This window comes from Emys orbicularis, chromosome 14 (assembly GCF_028017835.1).
Source record: "Emys orbicularis isolate rEmyOrb1 chromosome 14, rEmyOrb1.hap1, whole genome shotgun sequence".
Lineage (NCBI taxonomy): Eukaryota > Metazoa > Chordata > Testudines > Emydidae > Emys > Emys orbicularis.
In genome coordinates this window covers 18,452,431-18,472,148 of record NC_088696.1, presented here as the reverse complement: position 1 = coordinate 18,472,148, position 19,718 = coordinate 18,452,431, and the positions used below count along the sequence as shown (strand labels likewise).

Sequence of the window (19,718 nt, the reverse complement as noted above, 5' to 3'; positions counted from 1 at the left end):
TCTATCTGTGGCATCACAGGAAGAAAAATGCTGATAGTGGCCAACATGTGGGTGGAAGCAATACTGATAAGATGACCATTCTCTACCCCCGGCCCAGTCATGCAGTTCTTACAAAGCAAGACTTCAGTGAGAGCGTTGCCTGCACAAGAGGCAGGAGGTATAATTCAGAGGGTCATAGATTTTTAAGGCCATTAGAAGGGCCATTAGGATCCTCTAGTCTGACCTAAAATAAATTGCAAGGAGAGCATTTGAACTCAGTCCCCTTGCATTCAAAGGGGAATGCTTGTTCCCTTAAGCCACTACGTGAGCACCATCAAGAAGTGGGTTATGGCAAACTAAACACTTTGTGAATCTTGTATTCACCTTAAAACATAAAAATTAAATATAAACCAATAGGACTAGTAAAAAAGGGAAATGAAAACCTTTGTAATTTAATTATGGGAAAATTTGGCAACTGTATTACCTAAAATGGTACCTGCCTGTACTAATATTACCTAAAATGGGCATGTTCCAAAATGTCCTTTTGTCGAGTTTCTTGTTTTGGTTATATTCCTGTGAAGATATAATGTGCCAACATATTCACTGAATCCTGTATATTAAGAAGAAATTGCTCCAAACTGCAGATCAAAACACACTGATCTTGGAGAAAGTTTGGATCTGGTTCTAAATGTTGCAACTTAGGCTCATCTCTTATGCTAACTGAAGAGTTGAAATGATAAATAAATCACTGCTTTAAAAAGTCATTTTTTTAATTGCTGTGTTTATAGTTCCTTTATTCACTGGTAACTGGTGATGTTTCTCTGCATGCAGGGAGTGAGATTATCACAGTAAAAGCAGAAGATGCTGATGACCCAAAGACCAACAATGCTAAAATTGCTTATGAGATATTGAGCCAGGAGCCTCAAGTGTCAGAAGGCTTTTTATTTCATATTGGGAAAGACAGTGGAGTGATAACATTACAGGATTCCGAACTGAAGACCAATGCTGCAAAGTACTATCACCTCCTTGTTCTCGCAGCAGATCTTGCTGGGACTGAAGCGGGTATGTTTTCTGAAGGATCATGGGGTCTGAGCAGTGATTTGTTATTAACCTGTTGCAGTGCCCAATGTAAAAAAACAAAACAAAAAACCTCACCTAAAACAAACACTCCCTCAGTTAAATACATTGATCAAATTGCAGATGGCATGAAATTGTCACAACATGCATCACTTTCCAGAAGTGAAATTCAATAAGTCCAAAACCAATTGCCTTTTTTGGGAAACTGCTCAATATAGTAGGTCTCCTACATGTAAATATTTAGTCAGACAGTAGCTGTGGCATTCACATTCTGGATACAAATTTGTTATGTGGTCCACTATCATGAATCGAGATGATTATTTAGCGATCACCCAGTGACACAGCACCATTGGAGCTCCTGAACCTGCTGGTTTAAGTCACGGGGTGCAGCTTAGCGACTGCAACACTTGTCATTTCTATAAAATTTTATGGGAGGATCTCAAAGCACTTTATAAATACTAAAAGCCACTTATGAGTCTGGTAGTACACCCGTGCAAAGAATAAGAAGCGCCCGTTCGTCCCCAAACTGGGTACTGGCATTGCCAGACTGTGTGAAGGGGTGGGAGGAAAAGCAGCTGCTGCTAGGCTGCAGAGATGGGTTGGGAGTGGGCGGGCAGGCAGGCAGAAGTAGTGAGAGGAGCCTGAGGACTGCCCCAGCTGAGCTGTACGGGAGGGAACAATAAGCTAAACCAATAAAAGGACTTCCACAGTTGACCTTCTCCAGGAGCCAAGCACAGGTCAGGCTGTCTGTCAGAGTCTTAGTTTGGTTCCTGGCACAGCTCTGCACTGCACCTTACTCAGGCTGGATTGTAAAGTTTCAGTCTCTCTCCAGTGAAATTAACCTCCTGCCTCCTTGGGAAAGAAATGAGTATTATTAACACTTTGTACAAGGTGCCAGAGCCAGGACTAGAATTCAAGAGCCAGATTCTCAGCTACTGTAAATTGGTGTAACCCCAGTGAAGTGAATGGAGCTCTGTTGATTTAAACCAGCTGAGAATCTGGTCTCAGTCTCATCTGCTAACCAAGGTATCTTGCTCCCTCCCACATGCAGATTATAGTGTTAAACACATTGCAACCCCTGGAGAAAAAAAATAGTCCCTGAACTCTTGTGAGTGATCACATGCACTAGAGACATACCGTACAACTGAGGGGGAGGCAGGGTTTCATACTGGAATGGCTGGGATACAGAAGAGAGGGAGTGAAAGGTTATTTTTAAAGTGAATCGGTGTGTCATATATTTTAGATAATTTTTTTATATTTGTGTGCCCACACATTGAAATACAGACAATTCTGGAATTAAGGAACTGCTATTTCAACTCCCATTTATGATGTCTACACACAGCACCCAGACTTTGCTGTCCTGGCTTCTGTAGTCTTCAGATTCAGATCAGGCCCTGAATAGAAACAAGATTATCATCTCCTCTCAAAAGCACAATATTGCTGACTCTGTACCAGGCATCCCAGACATCCTTCCATTACAGAATAGCTACTTCTGCATCAAATATTTACTTTGGTCAAGAAATCTGAAAAAATCCTCTGTGTTTGTTTCCAGGTCTCAGCAGCACTTGTACAGTCTTCATTAAAGTTGTGGATGTAAATGACAGCCCTCCTGTATTCTCACAGACAAAGGTAACCCTCTTACACAATATACGAGTGATTTACAATACATGTAGATCAGTGACTGGGAAGATATGGTATGGTCTTAAAGACATCCACAAAGTGATGAATATTACAGCACTGTAAAGACACATGCTGTATTCTCCCCTCAGTTCTATTGATGAAAGGAATCCAGAGCACATTAGATTCAACAGTCCAAGCAAGAAAGATAAAAATGTAGTCTAGGTATTATGATGTCTCTATTAATGAAGGAACACAAACCAATGTCCATGCAATGTCCATGCAGGGGCACACATGGGTAGGTATATGCATGCATGCTTGTGTTTGTGAATAGGTGAGTGCGTGCATGGATGCATATATTTGTGCATGGGTGGGTAGGTGTGGGCTTGTGTTTGTGCATGGTTTTATTTGTGTCTTGTACATGTGTATTGGTGTGTTTATAAAAGGTGTCTGCAGTTTTGGATTGTTGCATTCAAGTGAGGATGCATTTTTGACTAGCAGCATGTAGTTTTGTTAGCTTCGTGTCCGTATGGTTGGGCTGTATATGCAGGTGTGCATGTGGATGTATGTGTGTGGGGGTTCCTGCATATATATATATGTGTGTGTGTGTGTGTGTGTGTGTGTGTGTATGCATAGATAGTTGGTATCTACTTGTGTTGGTGTGTACACGTCTGTATTCTCCAATTCGAGATACTGTTCTCCTCCCCTACTCATCGCAGAAGTGATAACGAAGGGAACACCCATAAACCCCTTAGAAGAGCAGGGTGTGTGCATGTAGGGGTAGTTCCGTGCACAGGGAGTTACAGTACTGACAACAGCAGATGTTCAAAAACCATGAGTCTGGCCCCGCAAATCAGGAGATTATCTTAAAAAGCCACAAAATTTAGAAAAAATAAATATGCGGCTCTTTTTTTCCCCTTTCTAATTTTTGAATTTGTAGGAGGTAACACTCCAGTCACAGTTTTAAGCTTTTCTCCACATATAAAAGAGCAAAAAACGTACTCTTCATATTTTTTTAAATAAAGGCTGAGATTGTCACATAATCACCTGTCTCTAGGAGCTGAGCTATAAGCAGACCACCAGATATCGCAAGACTCTCAATAAAATCATGAGCATTAACAACACTGAATTGGGTGTATAAAGACAAAGAATTGGTAAAACACTGAGAAGCGACTCATGAAACTTTTAACGTAGGTCAGAGTTTTGACTGACTGTAGCAGCTTTGACAACATCCTATTTACTGATTGCAACGTTATTTTATAAAAGCAAAGGCTCGCTTACTTCACACAAATGGTCCTGATGAACTGAGTACTACTTCAAAAAGAATGACAACAGATTTTGCTTGTAATTTCAATGTTTCCCTGGGTTGCTTAAGGGTAAAATAAACACAGCACAAAACACAGAAGCGATTCCAAGTGCTCTTGATTGATATCAGCCCTGTTAAGATGTTGTCACTCTTATTATAGAAGGTGCAATGTTTGATCTCAGTGGGGACAGAATTCAAAGATTAACACACCAGAGTTGGAAACTTTGTTCTGATAGCTAGCTGTCAAAGGAGTGCTGACATCTTACAGCATGGCACCCTGGTGCACTGAATATAATGCAAATAACCCTGCAGCTTAATCACTTCCATATGTAGATAGATATAATAAAGGTTAAGGGTAGGATTTTCAAACATGCTCAGTGTTGGCCTAACTATACTCCCACTGAAGTCAAGGATAAAACTCTCACTGACTTCAGTGGGAGCAGAATTAAGTTAATAAGCGTTTTTGAAAATCCTTCCCTTAATGTCTATGTATTAGACCTGGCACTTCATCACAAATGTTAATTTCCCATTTCTAAGGTTACAATAACAAAGGCATTTACAAATAAATTCAGATACGTAGTGCTAGAGAGTCAAAGACCTGTCACAGTAAAAAATAAAAAATAAAATGGAGAGTTTGTATGGACTTAAGATACTACCATGCTTATTTACCATTTATATAAAAACTGGCTACCTACAAATTGTGCACATAGCTTCTCTATGCAACATATTTATATTACTGTAACCTCCTCCTCCTTCCCTCATCCCCTCCATTTCCTTTATAACTACTTGGTATGTTCATATGTAAGATCACTGGGGCCTGGATAATTTCCTCTACATGGCTGTACAGCTCATAGCACAATAGGACTTCTAGACACTATCATAATAGGAATAATGCAAATAATACGGGTAAACCAAATCCTAGTTAAACCAACCCTATATTAAATAGAGAGAGACTGTCCAATAATCATCCTATACTTATAACCACTGGTGTAATCATCATGTCTTATACCAACTTCTTTTCTTTTACTGCTCCTAAAAGTAAGCTGAGGGAAAGTATAAAACAGTAGCACAATAAAAAATAAAACTTCTGATTTCTCTTTCATCTTTTTAAATGCAGTATGGGCCATTCAGTTTTCCTGAGGATACAGAAGTAGGTACATTAATAACAACTATTACAGCAACAGACGCGGATGAAGAGATGAAGTTCAAGTTCGTAAACTTTTCCGTGGAATCAGGAAATGAAGATGAAATTTTCAAAATTCTAAGCAATCCGCAAAATGGCACAGCCAGCATCTGGCTTGAAAAGGTACTATGTGCTTTTAGTCTGGAACATGGTCACGGAAAAGTGTGTGTGTGTGTGTATAAGAACCACAGGAGTGGGCCCTCTACCTTTAAATTTGCTCAGATCAGTAGGCTGCCCCACTATTTTAATATACTCCTTTTTACCACCTCCTATTCCTTCTACACCCCTTTCCTCCAACCAGTCAATTACACTAATATAGATTCCCTTAGACTTAGTGGGCCAAAATTAGAGGCAACGTGTAACTGGGTCTAGGGTACCTATTTGTAAGTGAGTGAGAATGTAAAGAGTGAGGGCTTGTCTACACAGAGATTTAGTGCACGGCCAGCCAGGGTGAAAAGCTACAGAGGACTAGCTTGCCATACACTAACTAGCCATGTGGATCATGCTACCACACACTAAAAGTTCTGAAGTGACAGCAGTATGTCAAAGTGCACTATAGAACTTTTAGTGTGTGGTACCAGGATCCACACAGCCAATTAGAGTATGGCAAGCTAGTGCACTATAGATTTACACGTGGGCTTGCCATGCACTAACTCTCCCTGTAGACAAACCCTGAGTCTTAGCTGGTTTTACTCAGATGCTCAGGAATAAGGTGTAAATTACAGCAGTTTAGTGTCACTTCTGAATTAAAACCCCTGTGCCAGATTCTGATCTCAGTTCCTCCAAAGTAAATGTAGAGTAATTCTAATGACTTTAGTAGAGTTATTCTGCATTTACTCTGGTGGAACCAAGAACAGAATCTGCCCAGTCACGTCCTGTTCTGTGTCATGAGACTGGCTCTCCTGAAAAGTGTTAGGAAGTTGGTCTCTTGCTGAGACACCACCACCATATTGATAACAGAATTGTTTTAATTTAATATACTTTTATTTAGTCAGTACTTAGCACTCTCTCTAGTCACTACAGTTTTCCTTTGTCTTGTGGCACCATATGATAAGGTAAATGCCATTAGCACTGAATTGTCTGAACATGGATGAATCCAACCAGCTCTAAATGACATCCAGATTCTACCCAAAGTGTATGAACGTATCTTAGATGGCAGTCTCACCCATCTCTGGTTTATGGTTTAATGAGGATAGGGGTTACTGAGACTTTAGAAGCAGCCCAGCTCTACCTCCAAACATTAAATCCAAGGGGCTTTTGTTCTGAATTTCTTTTAAGCATAAACAGTGCTTGTGAAAGGTGTCCGACTGTCAGACCTAGGCCATGTCTTAATTGCTAAAAAAAGGTTCATTTTTTTACCTTGTGGTATCTAATGCAGGTGAATTATCCTGAGGTAAAAACACAGTGAATACAAGGTAAGTTTTACGACAAGTTACGCTAGGCGAAGTCAGCACTATATCCTCGCCTAGGGTTGACCTTATATAGTTACCTCGTGGTAAAACTAAAGTGCCTTGTCTTCACTGTGTTTTTACCTCAGGATAGCTTACACACTTTAGTTACCCTGACATAAAAAAATAAAATGTATCTTTTTTAGCAATGAAGACAAGACCTCTAGAAAGGATTGTCCATCTGCCTTGTATTTTAAAAGGCTCATGTGATGCCTAATGTTCCACGATCCGTATCCAAAAAGGAGGCACTATGAAACTTATCTTTTTTTCTTCTTTCTTCTTCTTCTAACTTGATATTTCATTTTTCTGAGGATCCACAAAAAGAGCCGAGTTAATGGGCACTAAGCTAAAAAGAACATCTGCGATAGGAAAAAGGAGCTAGCGAGATCTCTGCTTACAATGGCCTTATCAACACTTCTGTGCAGAATTCTGTGCTAAAATACCACTGGTACCAATTGTGGGAGCACTAGTTTAGCCAGGGCTCTAGGCAGCCGCTGCTGTTTTAAGCATGGTATTGTCTAACCCTGCTCAAGGTCTACATGACATGCTGCTCATGAACATCAATGATCACTAGCGTGCCTACCAGTATGGTGACCAGATGTCCCGATTTTATAGGGACAGTCCTGATTTTTGGGTCTTTTTCTTATATAGGCTCCTATTACACCCCACCCCGTCCCGATTTTTCACATTTGCTGTCTGGTCACCCTACTTAGTCTCAATAGAAAATTTGAAGAAAAACAGACAAGGCTGTGAGCAGGGTTATAGCAAACTCCTCATTCCTATGACAGATATTCCTTTCACTCTGCTCCTTTGTAGAGAGCCAGCAGAATGCAGTATAAAGTTACAGGAGAAAGGTGGGGAAAAGACAATAATACACAACTTTCTAGAACTTTGGAGTTAAACTATTTGCTTTCTTATAAAAAAAAATAAATCTCTAAACTCCTGGGACTTAAGTTTCAGGTTTTCTATTCACTTTAATCTGGCAATTTTGGCTTGAATTAAACGAGTAAGTGATCAACTACAGACTGAGTAAATAATTAAGTCATTGCACTTGTTAAATAACAAGCACCAGAAGTAGTCATTTGGCCATCATCCCTAGGAAAGGAGATTGCCATTAGAGATCTGACCCTGCACTCCTTGACTTCAGTGGGAATTTTGCCTGGTTAAGGACTGTATGATTGAGCCCTTCTATATTGTCATGTATCCATTTTTCTTCCGCATTCAAGAAAGAACAATCAAAGCCATAAAAAGGCAATGAGGGTTCTGTCCTGGGACCATATGAGTCACTAATAAATAAAGGCAACAAAAGAGATTAACTTTTAGTAATTATATAATGCAGTACAGCCTTATTGGTTTATTTCTGTGTAAACCAGTCTTACCTTTCCATTGACGTCAGTGAAAGGGTAAAAGCTTGGCTTTTCAGTGTCATCACTGAAAGTGCTGATACTCTTCAGCAGACAGCGGTATAAGTGATCATTTCCTTTCAGTGAAGTCAGCTAAAGCCTTACCTTTTTACTTGCCATGTGCCACTTACAAGGAGAGTTAAGCCCTTGAAAAAAGTTAGTGGCATAATGTTAAACATAATATTTAAAAACTAGGGGCTCAGTGGCACAGAGCTTCATTTTTAGCATACGACTTTGTATAGCACAGAAGTGAGAGGTCATAAGCAGTATAGGAAAAGTTCAAATAGTTCTTTGTCCAAATTGCAGTGTCTGGGTCATAAATACTAGAGTTTGGCAGTATCAGCTGAATACCTGGTGGACAAATACACCCTCTAATATCACAGTTGGGAGTCCTAGCTCAGGAGATAGCCAGGAGGGGATGTGGCAAGTTAAGTTTGAGATGAACTGTGCTGAACTGCATGGAGAACCTTGCACCATCCCTGGCTTGAGCCAGTCAGTATTTCACTGTCATGAGCTGCAAATTCTGGCCTTTAAACTGCAGCAGACATCTCACTTGTCTTATCTGAGTATTTGAGTTGCGGTGAGGGTCTCCCCCTTTAGAACAGCAGGGGGACTGAGAACCCAATAGTCAGGAACAATGTGATGAGAATGAATCAGAGAAACAACAAATTTGAATCAACAAATTTCTTTGTGGGATTCAGCCACCGAGAGTGTTAGACCCTAAAATCTGAAACACAAAACGCTAACCCTGCCCAGAATGCTCTATAGGCATAAACCACAAGCCAAGGTCCAGAACCCATTGAAGTCAGTAGAAAGACTCCCATGAATTTCAATGGGCTTTGATCAGGCCCTGGCACAAAATTTAAGGGGTAAATTCTAATCTTGATAACAAGGATATCAGACCAAATTCCACCATCAGATTAGCATATCACTGGGGTAGCTGAAAATCACATACATGTATCTGAGGACAGCATTTGGCTCATAGCCAAGATGGAAATTACCCAGAAGAATCCCCTTGTATCTCTGTACCAAAGCAGAGGGTACTGAGCACAAGGCCAGGAACACCTGAGTTCTAATCCTCTGACATTAACTTCTAGTTGCTATGCAGCCTTGTCACTTTGTCCCACGTCTCAGTTTCCTCATCCCTAAAATGGGGATTTCACAATTCACTTACCTCAGAAGGGTGCAGTGAGAATTAGTTAGTTAAAAAGCATGAAGCTTATTGAAAATGTAAGTGCTAAGTGTAATTATTATGCTTAAAACTATGGTTAAAGCTAATGGGAGAGTAATCTATCAATCTCCTTCCTTCTCACAAGCCTATAGTTCAGAGAGATACTATAACAGAGATAGCTACACATAATCACAAAAGTAATCAGTAGGAGAAAGGAAGGAATCCTGCACCAAAAAGTGAGTTGCAGCCAATCCCAGAGTGCGGTTTCAATCCATGATTGTATTTATTTGGTCTGTGTTTTAAAAGTTGCCCTTGCAGAATGATGATGATTACATTATTCTAATCTTATTTTAAATCTTTGAGAGGAATGTTAACTTTGTTTTAGTGTTTAGTAAACCAACAGGGTTACTAATAATTCTACCCCATCTCTGTGACGCAAGCCAGGCACATCTGGAAGTAAATCATTGCCAGGCCAGGAGAGTTGTAAAACCAAGATTCTATCAAGTCATCATTGTTTTCAGAGTGCTCCTCCTCCCTGGCTCCGATTTGGGACCCTTGGTTTTCTTGTCAGAAGTGCTGGTTGGCTTGGCTGGGACCTCCCCCTCCCTCCTGCACGCCTACTCCCTTCTCCTTTTTAGGGGCTTTTTTGGGGTGGGGGTTAATTTGCTGATTTTTAACATATAAGGAAGTGAGAAATTAAAGCATTTTCTGTATCTAAACAAATAAACACATTAGAAGTGAGTTTCAACTAAATTCAGACTTGAAAAGAGAGCAGAAGATGGGGCTCTGAGTATGTCTACACTGGAGCAGGAGGTATAATTTCCAGCTCGGGTCAACATACCTACACTAGTTCTGATCAAGCTAGCGAGCGGAAAGTTACAATAATGTCACAACAGCATGGGTGTCAGAATGGGTTAGCTGCCCCGAGTACAATCTGTGTAAAACTCTAGGTACGTACTCGGGCAACTAGCCCGTCCCGATGCCTGTGCCCTGCTATGGCTGCATTGCCATTCTTAGCATGCTAGCTCAATCAAAACTAGCCCAGATATGCCTACTCGAGCGCCAATGTAAACATATCCTAACACTGACTCCTCTTTGTGGCCTGGGGCAAGTGGCTCTGCTTCAGATTTCCATCTGGAAAATGGGGATAATAGCGTTTATCAACCTTGTATTGTGGTTGTCGGGTTTCATTAATGTCTGTAAAAAAACCAAAAAACTTGGAAGACAAAAGTATTAGGTTGGTGCTAAGTAGTGGCAGGAGCATTCTGTATTTATATATAAAAACGTCAGACAACCACTGCAATTTATAGGTAGAATAAAATGAAATATTTTACAGTGCCTAATAATTTAAATTTATATAGCACCAGGATTTCACTTCAAAAACATTATCAATTACTTCCTTAGGGCTTGATCACTGGAGTCAGAGGAAAAGCTTCCATTGATTTCAGTGGCACAGAATCAGCTCATTATTAGATACATATTAGCCCAACTTTACCCACAGGAAAGATGAAACACAGATGTGAAATGACTTGAGCAAGGTCCCCGAGTGACTCAGCAGCAGATCTGGGACTAGAATCAGTATCTCCTGACTCCCAATAGCGTGCTTAACCAGCACACCACACTTCCTCTCTGGAATGAAAGAGGCAGTGTTATATTTTTGTATTTTGCCTCTTTTAAAAGATCCCATATTACAATTGCATCTTCCTTTCAGTAATGTTGTCATACCCCTCATTATGACAGAGGCAGTATGCCTAAGTCTCCACAGGTTCAGTTTACTAGAGGAATAATTACAAAACAAGTTAGTTTCTTAGCAGGGGGATTTCAATGCACACAGAGGAGGCGGAATGCTCACGGAGTATTGTGCCATGACCAAATAAGGAAGAAAGGAGATTTCTACACCCAAGCCTTAGTGAAATATTGCATATAATGGGCATCTCTCTCAGCTGTTCCTGCTGTGTTTGCTGACCTGCAGGTTTACATGTTAAACCACAAGTGCTAATAATGTAATGGGAAATCCTTTCACAAATGGACTAGGATATTTGATAGTAATGGTCCAAAACACAAGAGTAATTACTGTAGTATTTTTATAGAAGGGACTTGAAAGATTTATTATACATAATACAACATAAATGCCTTGAGGTGTAAGCTCCCAGTCAAGATACCTGAAGGCAGAACTCAGCTCTAAGAATTAGAGAAGGGCTGGTATTGAGATTAAGTTTAGGGCAGGGTTTGAATTTGGCCTAAGTGGTAGAAGTCTCAAATTCTCACCATTTGAAGCTGTCATGGAAAAAGTCTGTTCTCAGGAAATTTAACTCACAGACGACCCAAATTACATCCCTTCTAGTTTTGGACCCAACCCAGAACAAAAATCTAGGCATACGTTTGGATCTGGCGATTCAAATTTCCTCTCAGTGAAATTCAAAGGGCTTTAGATATAGGTGGCTGGTTTCAGTGCATTTCTGTTAGGGATTCAGATGAAACACTTATTTCATTCCCATTTCTTTAAATAATTCAAAATACAGTGATTGAAATGGCTTACCTTTAAATATGGTGGCTTACAAAAACAGCTAATTAGAAAATGGTTTCTCTCCATGGAAAATTTTGACTTTGTGGCAAAAAATTTAAAAACAAAAATTTCTAGTCAAAATGGTACCACAGTGCCTCAAGGGAGTTGTAGTTTATATGCTTTGTATCCCCTTTCTCTTTTTTGGTCTGGGCTTCCTGGCCAGACTACATCTCCCACAATGCACCACAGTCTCCTTTCTTGCTGAGCCACAGCCAGCTGAACATCATGGGATTCTTTAGTGTTGGTGCATAATGGGAGATGTAGTCGGGTGAGGGAACCTGGCCCATAGAGGAGGATAGGGGCAAGAGGCAGACAGACTAGAACTGTTGCTATGAGGCAACAGCATTTCTGAATTTAAACTTCTCGGCTTTTGGGTGTTCAGCTTTTCAGTTGAAAGACAATATTTTCCACGGAAAGCAGCTGCTTTTAGTGCAAAATTTCATTCAGTCACAAAACCCGATTTTCTGTCAAAAAATTTATCAGTAAATTTTTGACTAGCCTGATTAACAAAGACACCCAATTAATGTGATTACAGGAATTTGACTACGAGACTGTTCAGGAGTATGTTTTGATTGTCTCGGTGAGAAATGATGAAGAACTGGTTGGGAAAGAGCAGGATGCTAGCTCTACAGCTACAGTGCATGTGTTGGTTAAGGATGTAAACGAAGCACCAGTGCTTACACAGAAAAGGTATGAGGTCAGCATACCAGAAAGTGTGGCGTTGGGAACAGTGCTACTGACTGTTAAGGCTACTGATCCTGACATTCACACACCATCATTAAGGTAAGATTTTCCCTTTATCTGATAAGATTGCGCTATGTTGCATCCTTTGGGACTGATGATTTTTTAAAGTGCTCGGAAATGTTCTCATTTGAAGAGCCCGAAATGATGTGTTCAGTGAACATGGTAGTTTCTGGTGCCTCGACATGGCGTTTAGCCAGGAGTGAAAGTAACTTAAAGGAGTTACCGGTACGCCGGAGTCCTGAGCAGGGCGTGGCCTCAACCGGAAGAGGCAGGGCCTTTCAAGATTTAAAGGCCCTGGGGCTCCGGCTGTGGCTGGGAGCCCCAGGGCCTTTAAATCACCCTGGAGCTACCAGTGCAGAGGCGGCTGGGAGCCCTGGGGCTCAGGGGAATTAAAGGGCCCAGGGCTCCGGCCACCGTGGAGCTCCAGGTCCTTTAAATCACCGCAAGAGCCCTGCCGCCACTACCCCGGGGTGGCAGGGCTCGGGCTGGGGTAGCAGCGGCAGGGCTCCGGAGGCGATTTAAAGGGCCCAGGGCTCCCTGCAGTGGCTGGAGCCCTGGGCCCTTTAAATCACCGCCGGAGAAGCCGGTCCAGTCCGGCACGGCGTATCGGCTCTTGCCGGTACGCCGTACCAGACAGTACCGGCTTACTTTCACCTCTGCATTTAGCCCAATGGCAGGCATCATTAGAGACAGCCACTCCTGGCCTGATTCTTTGCTATACAGGACAAAACCACCTTCAGTAATGAATCTATAATCATGAAATGACAACACCTTGAACTAGAATAATCACACTAGGGAATTTATCACACTAAGGAACTGTAGGAGGTGATGCCTGGAGAGAACTGGCTGATCAAAAAGAATAATATGAGATGCTGGTATGCTTGTGATTTTAGAGGGAAATAATAGGTTATTTCAACCCAAAGGACATTCCCCACCCTGGCAACTTTCCAACACTTTTTGGGGCCAGCCCCTACCCTCAGTAAAGCCCCATGCAGGGTGGAGTGGGTGGCATTGTGAATTTCCCCTAGAAGGGAGCCAAAGGGGTGAAGGAAGTCCAAAACACCACATCCACACATTGGTGGATCCATGACTGGGAGGAATGTGGCTGGGCAGTGAGGATCCAGAAGAAAAGCATCATACCACACTCAAATTTGTAGGGATTTCCTTATGTCTGATACTGCCATCGCCAGTCCAGATCCAGATGGACAGACTGCTGCGGAGTTGAATAGGCAATAGATCAAGCCCTGTGTTATCAGTTTCCTAACCCGGTGACTACTCTGCACTGTGAAACAACCTGAGGGACAGAGGCAGATAGAAGTGAGTCACAGTGGGAGCAGGGAATAGAGAGGGGGCACACAACTGCCCCAGCTCTCCCTGGCTCCCCCAAGATCCATGAGAATTCCCTATAAAACACCATTACCCCAGGGTTTTGAGGGCTATACCCACACCTGTCCTGCTAGTAGCAATGAAGTAAATCCACCCCTAAGTTAAAGGGATGATCTGTAGAAAACTGAGTTGAAACATGTAGACTTTATTCGGGCTTTTCCTGTGTAGGCCATAATCTGGCTCCTGTTTAGGCAATGTAGTACCCACGCTTTCATAAATATGATCACATTTATATCCTTCGCTATCTGAATAAATGTAAAAGCCAAGTATAAGGAATGCTAACTGCAAGATAATTTTGTTCATTTGGACATGTGGAGTTTGTTTCCCTAATGATGCTGGAGAGGTTGTCAAATTAACACATGAGCAGGAACTGCATGTACCAGCATGTGAGCATTACCTTTAAACTGGGGACATAGTTAGAAAAAGATATTTATAGACGAATACATTCAAAATGCTAAACTCATCTGCAATAGCCCATGAAGCATGGGTTTTGGGGTGTTTTTTTTTAATCAAATAGAAGGTTAACAGTTCATTTTTTATTCAAAACATAAAATGGAAATTGTAATTGTTTAAAGAGCATCCACGGAAGAGAGAATGAAAAATTCTCGCATGTTTTAGAGGCACATGTCTGGATTTCTGGCTAAAATGGAGGAGGTAAATTATAGATGCCCTGGCACCCTGCCGGAAAGCAAGCAGAAATTAATGAGCCAGTGTATAATTTCCTTCAAAGCACAGTCTACAGTTCAAATTACCTCTTATTTGTTCCTGTAAATGTGTACCCAAACAGCATTAAAGTAAGGACACGGTTTTAATCTGATCCTTTTAAAAATGGATTAACCACTGGTCTAGTAGTGTTCAATATTAAATATAAATACAAAGGGAATCCTACCCAGCAGATTCCTGGGGGCTTTCAAAATTCTGGATTTCCATTTTGTACCCAGTACTTGAAATACAGTTTTCCCTGGGAAAGCCAGAGGTAACTTGTGAAAGTGCTGCATGGCTCTATTCCAAATGCATGCTACAACATGCTAGCATTGTCTCATCCTCTCCCATTTTGGCTATTGCAGCCTCCTCCTCTCTGGCCTTTCTAACATCCCTCTTGTTCCCCTCAGGTTCATTTTCTGGCTCCCCTTTCTCCACCATATCAGATATCCTGAGTATCAAAGTCCATGAATATGCAGGTGGGGATTCTTTCAATGTGATGGAATTGTCAGCTGGCACAGACTTGGTGTAGCCAGCTCCAGGAATCCTCCTTGCAGCATGCTCTGGAGCCAGGGGCATGCTGGGATGGAGCGCTGGTGAAGCTGATGATCTGGCCCCAAAAATTCCACCACTGCCCACCAGTCAGACAGTACGTCAGATTGAAAACAGTGGTGTGCATCTCTCTCCACCCCCATCTCTTCTGCCCGCCAACCATAACTGGTCCAGAACTCTTGACCCGTAGCAATAAAAAACCATCACTTTTGTGAATCAGGCCCACAAGTAATTTAACTCATTGAATTGAAATTGATCTACACAGCCCCCATACTCCACAGAATAAGAGGCCCTCTCATTGACTTCAGTGGAAATCACCTGTATCCCTCTATGGGAGAATATGGCCCCAAGAGAATTTCTATCTACTGTCCCCAGTTTAAAGGTAATGCTCCTTTAAGAATTCCTTAAAAGAGACAGGGTTATTTTCACATTTATTTATATGATGAAGTATCTGTTTTTAAAGCTCTGGGCTTGAATATTTCAGACTCACTAGATATTTTGTCAATTCCATCTTAATTTTTGATTCAGCAGATTGGAATTTTCTTCCTTTAATTTCATGTTAGTGATTTTGACTTTACCCCACAATCTGAATCTTACTGTTCAGGGGAAAGGTGAAGTGAATTATATAATTAATAGCTGCATCATAAATGTGCGTAGTAGAATTGGCAGGCTAATGAGGAATAAATCATATTCTGCTCATTGTGAACTTGCAATGATATTACAGGCTAATAACAAAACAGAGTAGGCTATGGTCTTATTATTCATTTAACATACTATAGATCACCGTTATCACATTTCACTCTGCAGTTACTCCCTAAGAAATGATTCAATGAACTGGCTTTCCATTGATGAGCATTCTGGAGAAGTTAGAGTCATGCACGCTTTGGACAGAGAAATGATGCAGGATGTTTACACAGTGCAGGTTATTGCTCAGGACAAAGGTAAGAATGTGTGTTTGGTTTTGGATGAGAGATGTTTCTTTTGCTCTCAGGGAAGAGACAGAGGACCAAACTCAGAGGTGATGCATACAGGTTTGTAAGTGGCATATTTGTAAGTGGGTATATGTCTAAATAAGACATTCAGTCTACATTGGCATAACATATGCATTTGGAAAAGGGGGGCAGAAAAGTTGTACTTTCTCTAGACTTTGACACACCTCTCAGATTGGCCCCGTGTCTCTCCATGGAGTCTATCTCGATTACAAAGACAGGAGCATCATGAGTCTATGAAACCTTGCATGATTTCACTAATTTTGCCAACAGCACGGAGAGAGAGATTTCTAGCTTAAGGTTTCATTCCTGCTTACTTTAGGGACATGGGACTAAAGACTTCTGTAAGCAGTGATGGGCTTGTGTTTACATTAGGAGGTAAAAACTAACAGTTCTGTCATTACTGTATATGAAATGTGCAGCAGAACACACCTTCACCAAAATCCTTCCTTAATGGACATACTGGTGGCCCATTTACTATTGAAAAGGACAGGTTGCACTTCCTGGACCTATGCATCATCTACACATCCATATCTGAGATATACAGACTGCAAGGATTAGTAGTTTTGATGATCTGTTACAGCCAAATTCTGCTCTCATTTACATGCTGTAAATTTGAAGTAACATCACTAAGTCACCAGATTTACATCAATGTAATTGAGAAAAGAATCTGATCTTTTGTTTCACCTTCCAACCAACCAACCAACCAACCTGAGATATCACTTTTTCCCCCCCAGGTGTTTTGTCAATTTAAAAATAAAGTGGCCACTACAGAGCTGGGAAACTTAAGGGAAATTGCTTAATGCCAAGAAAACAAATTATTTAACAAATATTTTGAAACATACCTGAAGAAAAGCTAGCTACTTTTTCTGTTAATCAAAGCCATTCACCACAATCTGTCTTCCATACCCCTCCACACTAAGAATTGTATATGGCTGGCCTTATTGAAATGTCCAGACTTAAAAAACTCTTTCAGTTGTATTTAACAAGAGAGCTTGCTGAGTGATATTCAATTCACATTCAGCATCACAAACAGCATAACTTGATTTTAATTTTTCTAACTCTACCACCACTGCAATCAGTGGACACAGGTGCATGGTCTGATTGTATGGATGGAAAATGACGAGGTTGTTTTTTTAAAGACCAAAGCTGTTAAGTAAAGCATATCAACCATTTATTCCTATAAACGCTGCTTCTCAGCAATGATTCACACTTCAGTGATGTCACAAACAAATTTACTTAAAAAACAAACAAACAACTAATTCAGACAAGAACATTCCTCTTTCAGCCTGTCTGATTCACACCTGTGTCTGACACCAGATAGAGAATTTACTATTGTCATTGTCAATGAAAGAATCATACGTGAATGCAAGTATTGTAATTATATAAAAATCTTCTATGTCGTATGAAGCTATAGTCATCTGGCTGCAGTGTGTAGTGGATGAAAGGCTTGGCATTCAAATTGCCTAAAGCCACCACCACCACTGAATGGTAAATCACTGAATGTATTTAAAGGGGCAAGGTCAAGGAAATGACTGATCATGTTTCTTTACAGACGATTGCAGTGAGAAACAAATAGGATGATTCACTCCAAAATATAAATAGCCACAAGCGCTCAAAAGGCTCAATCCTGCAAGGCACCGAAGCCAGTAGGAGTTGAGGCAACTCAGCACCTTATGGAAGGAACTCGGCACATTCCAGGATCGCACCTGATATCTTAGCTTAGTGTTCTCTGGTTACTGAAGTACTTGTGGCACCTTAGAGACTAACAAATTTATTAGAGCATAAGCTTTCGTGGGCTACAACCCACTTCTTCGGATGCATATAGAGTGAAACATATATTGAGGAGATATATATACACACATACAGAGAGCATGAACAGGTGGGAGTTGTCTTACCAACTCTGAGAGGCCAATTAAGTAAGAGAAAAAAAACTTTGGAAGTGATAATCAAGATAGCTCAGTACAGACAGTTTGATAAGAAGCAAGTGTGAAAATACTTACAAGGGGAGATAGATTCAATGTTTGTAATGGCTCAGCCATTCCCAGTCCTTATTTAATCCTGAGTTGATTGTGTCTAGTTTGCATATCAGTTCCAGCTCAGCAGTCTCTCGTTGGAGTCTGTTTTTGAAGTTTTTCTGTTTTAAGATAGCCACCCGCAGGTCTGTCATAGAATGGCCAGACAGGTTAAAGTGTTCTCCCACTGGTTTTTGAGTATTATGTTTCCTGATGTCAGATTTGTGTCCATTAATTCTTAGGCGTAGAGACTGTCCGGTTTGGCCAATGTACATGGCAGAGGGGCATTGCTGGCACATGATGGCATATATCAAATTGGTAGATGTGCAGGTGAACGAGCCCCTGATGGTATGGCTGATGTGATTAGGCCCTATGATGATGTCACTTGAATAGATATGTGGACAGAGTTGGCATTGGGCTTTGTTACAAGGATAGGTTCCTGGGTCAGTGTTTTTGTTCAGTGATGTGTGGTTGCTGGTGAGTATTTGCTTTAGGTTGGGGGGTTGTCTGTAAGCGAGGACAGGTCTGTCTCCCAAGATCTGTGAGAGTAAAGGATCATCTTTCAGGATAGGTTGTAGATCTCTGATGATGCGCTGGAGAGGTTTTAGTTGGGGGCTGAAGGTGACAGCTAGTGGTGTTCTGTTATTTTCTTTGTTGGCCCTGTCTTGTAGGAGGTGACTTCTGGGTACTCGTCTGGCTCTGTCAATCTGTTTTTTCACTTCAGCAGGTGGGTATTGTAGTTTTAAGAATGCTTGATAGAGATCTTGTAGGTGCTTGTCTCTATCTGAGGGATTGGAGCAAATGCGGTTATATCTTAGAGCTTGGCTGTAGACAATGGATCATGTGGTGTGTCCTGGATGGAAGCTGGAGGCATGTAGGTAAGTGTAGCGGTCAGTAGGTTTCCGGTATAGGGTGGTATTTATGTGCCCATCGCTTATTAGCACAGTAGTGTCCAGGAAATGGACCGCTTGTGTGGATTGATCTAGGCTGAGGTTGATGGTGGGATGGAAATTATTGAAATCACGGTGGAATTCCTCAAGGGCTTCTTTTCCATGGGTCCAGATGATGAAGATGTCATCAATGTAGCGCAAGTAGAGTAGGGGCGTTAGGGGACGAGAGCTAAGGAAGCGTTGTTCTAAGTCAGCCATAAAAATGTTGGCATACTGTGAGGCCATGCGGGTACCCATAGCAGTGCTGCTGACTTGAAGGTATATATTGTCCCCAAATGTGAAATAGTTGTGGGTGAGGACAAAGTCACAGAGTTCAGCCACCAGGTTAGCTGTGACATTACCGGGGATACTGTTCCTGATAGCTTGTAGTCCATCTTTGTGTGGAATATTGGTGTAGAGGGCTTCTACGTCCATAGTGGCCAGGATGGTGTTTTCTGGAAGATCACCGATGGATTGTAGTTTCCTCAGGAAGTCAGTGGTGTCTCGAAGATAGCTAGGAGTGCTGGTAGCGTAGGGTCTGAGGAGAGAGTCCACATAACCAGACAAGCCTGATGTTAGGGTGCCAATGCCTGAGATGATGGGGCGTCCAGGATTTCCAGGTTTATGGATCTTGGGTAGCAAATAGAATGT

General features: G+C 41.4%; 1 protein-coding gene across 1 annotated transcript in view; it reads left to right on the top strand.

Moving 5' to 3' along the window:
• CDH16 (cadherin 16) overlaps positions 1-19,718 on the top strand; it is a 70,422-nt gene that overhangs the window by 36,287 nt on the left and 14,417 nt on the right. The window contains exons 10-14 of the mRNA XM_065416834.1: positions 811-1,041; positions 2,609-2,685; positions 5,097-5,285; positions 12,286-12,533; positions 15,942-16,075. Of these exons, the coding sequence (XP_065272906.1) occupies positions 811-1,041; positions 2,609-2,685; positions 5,097-5,285; positions 12,286-12,533; positions 15,942-16,075 (879 nt within the window). The remainder of the gene's footprint in view (positions 1-810; positions 1,042-2,608; positions 2,686-5,096; positions 5,286-12,285; positions 12,534-15,941; positions 16,076-19,718) is intronic.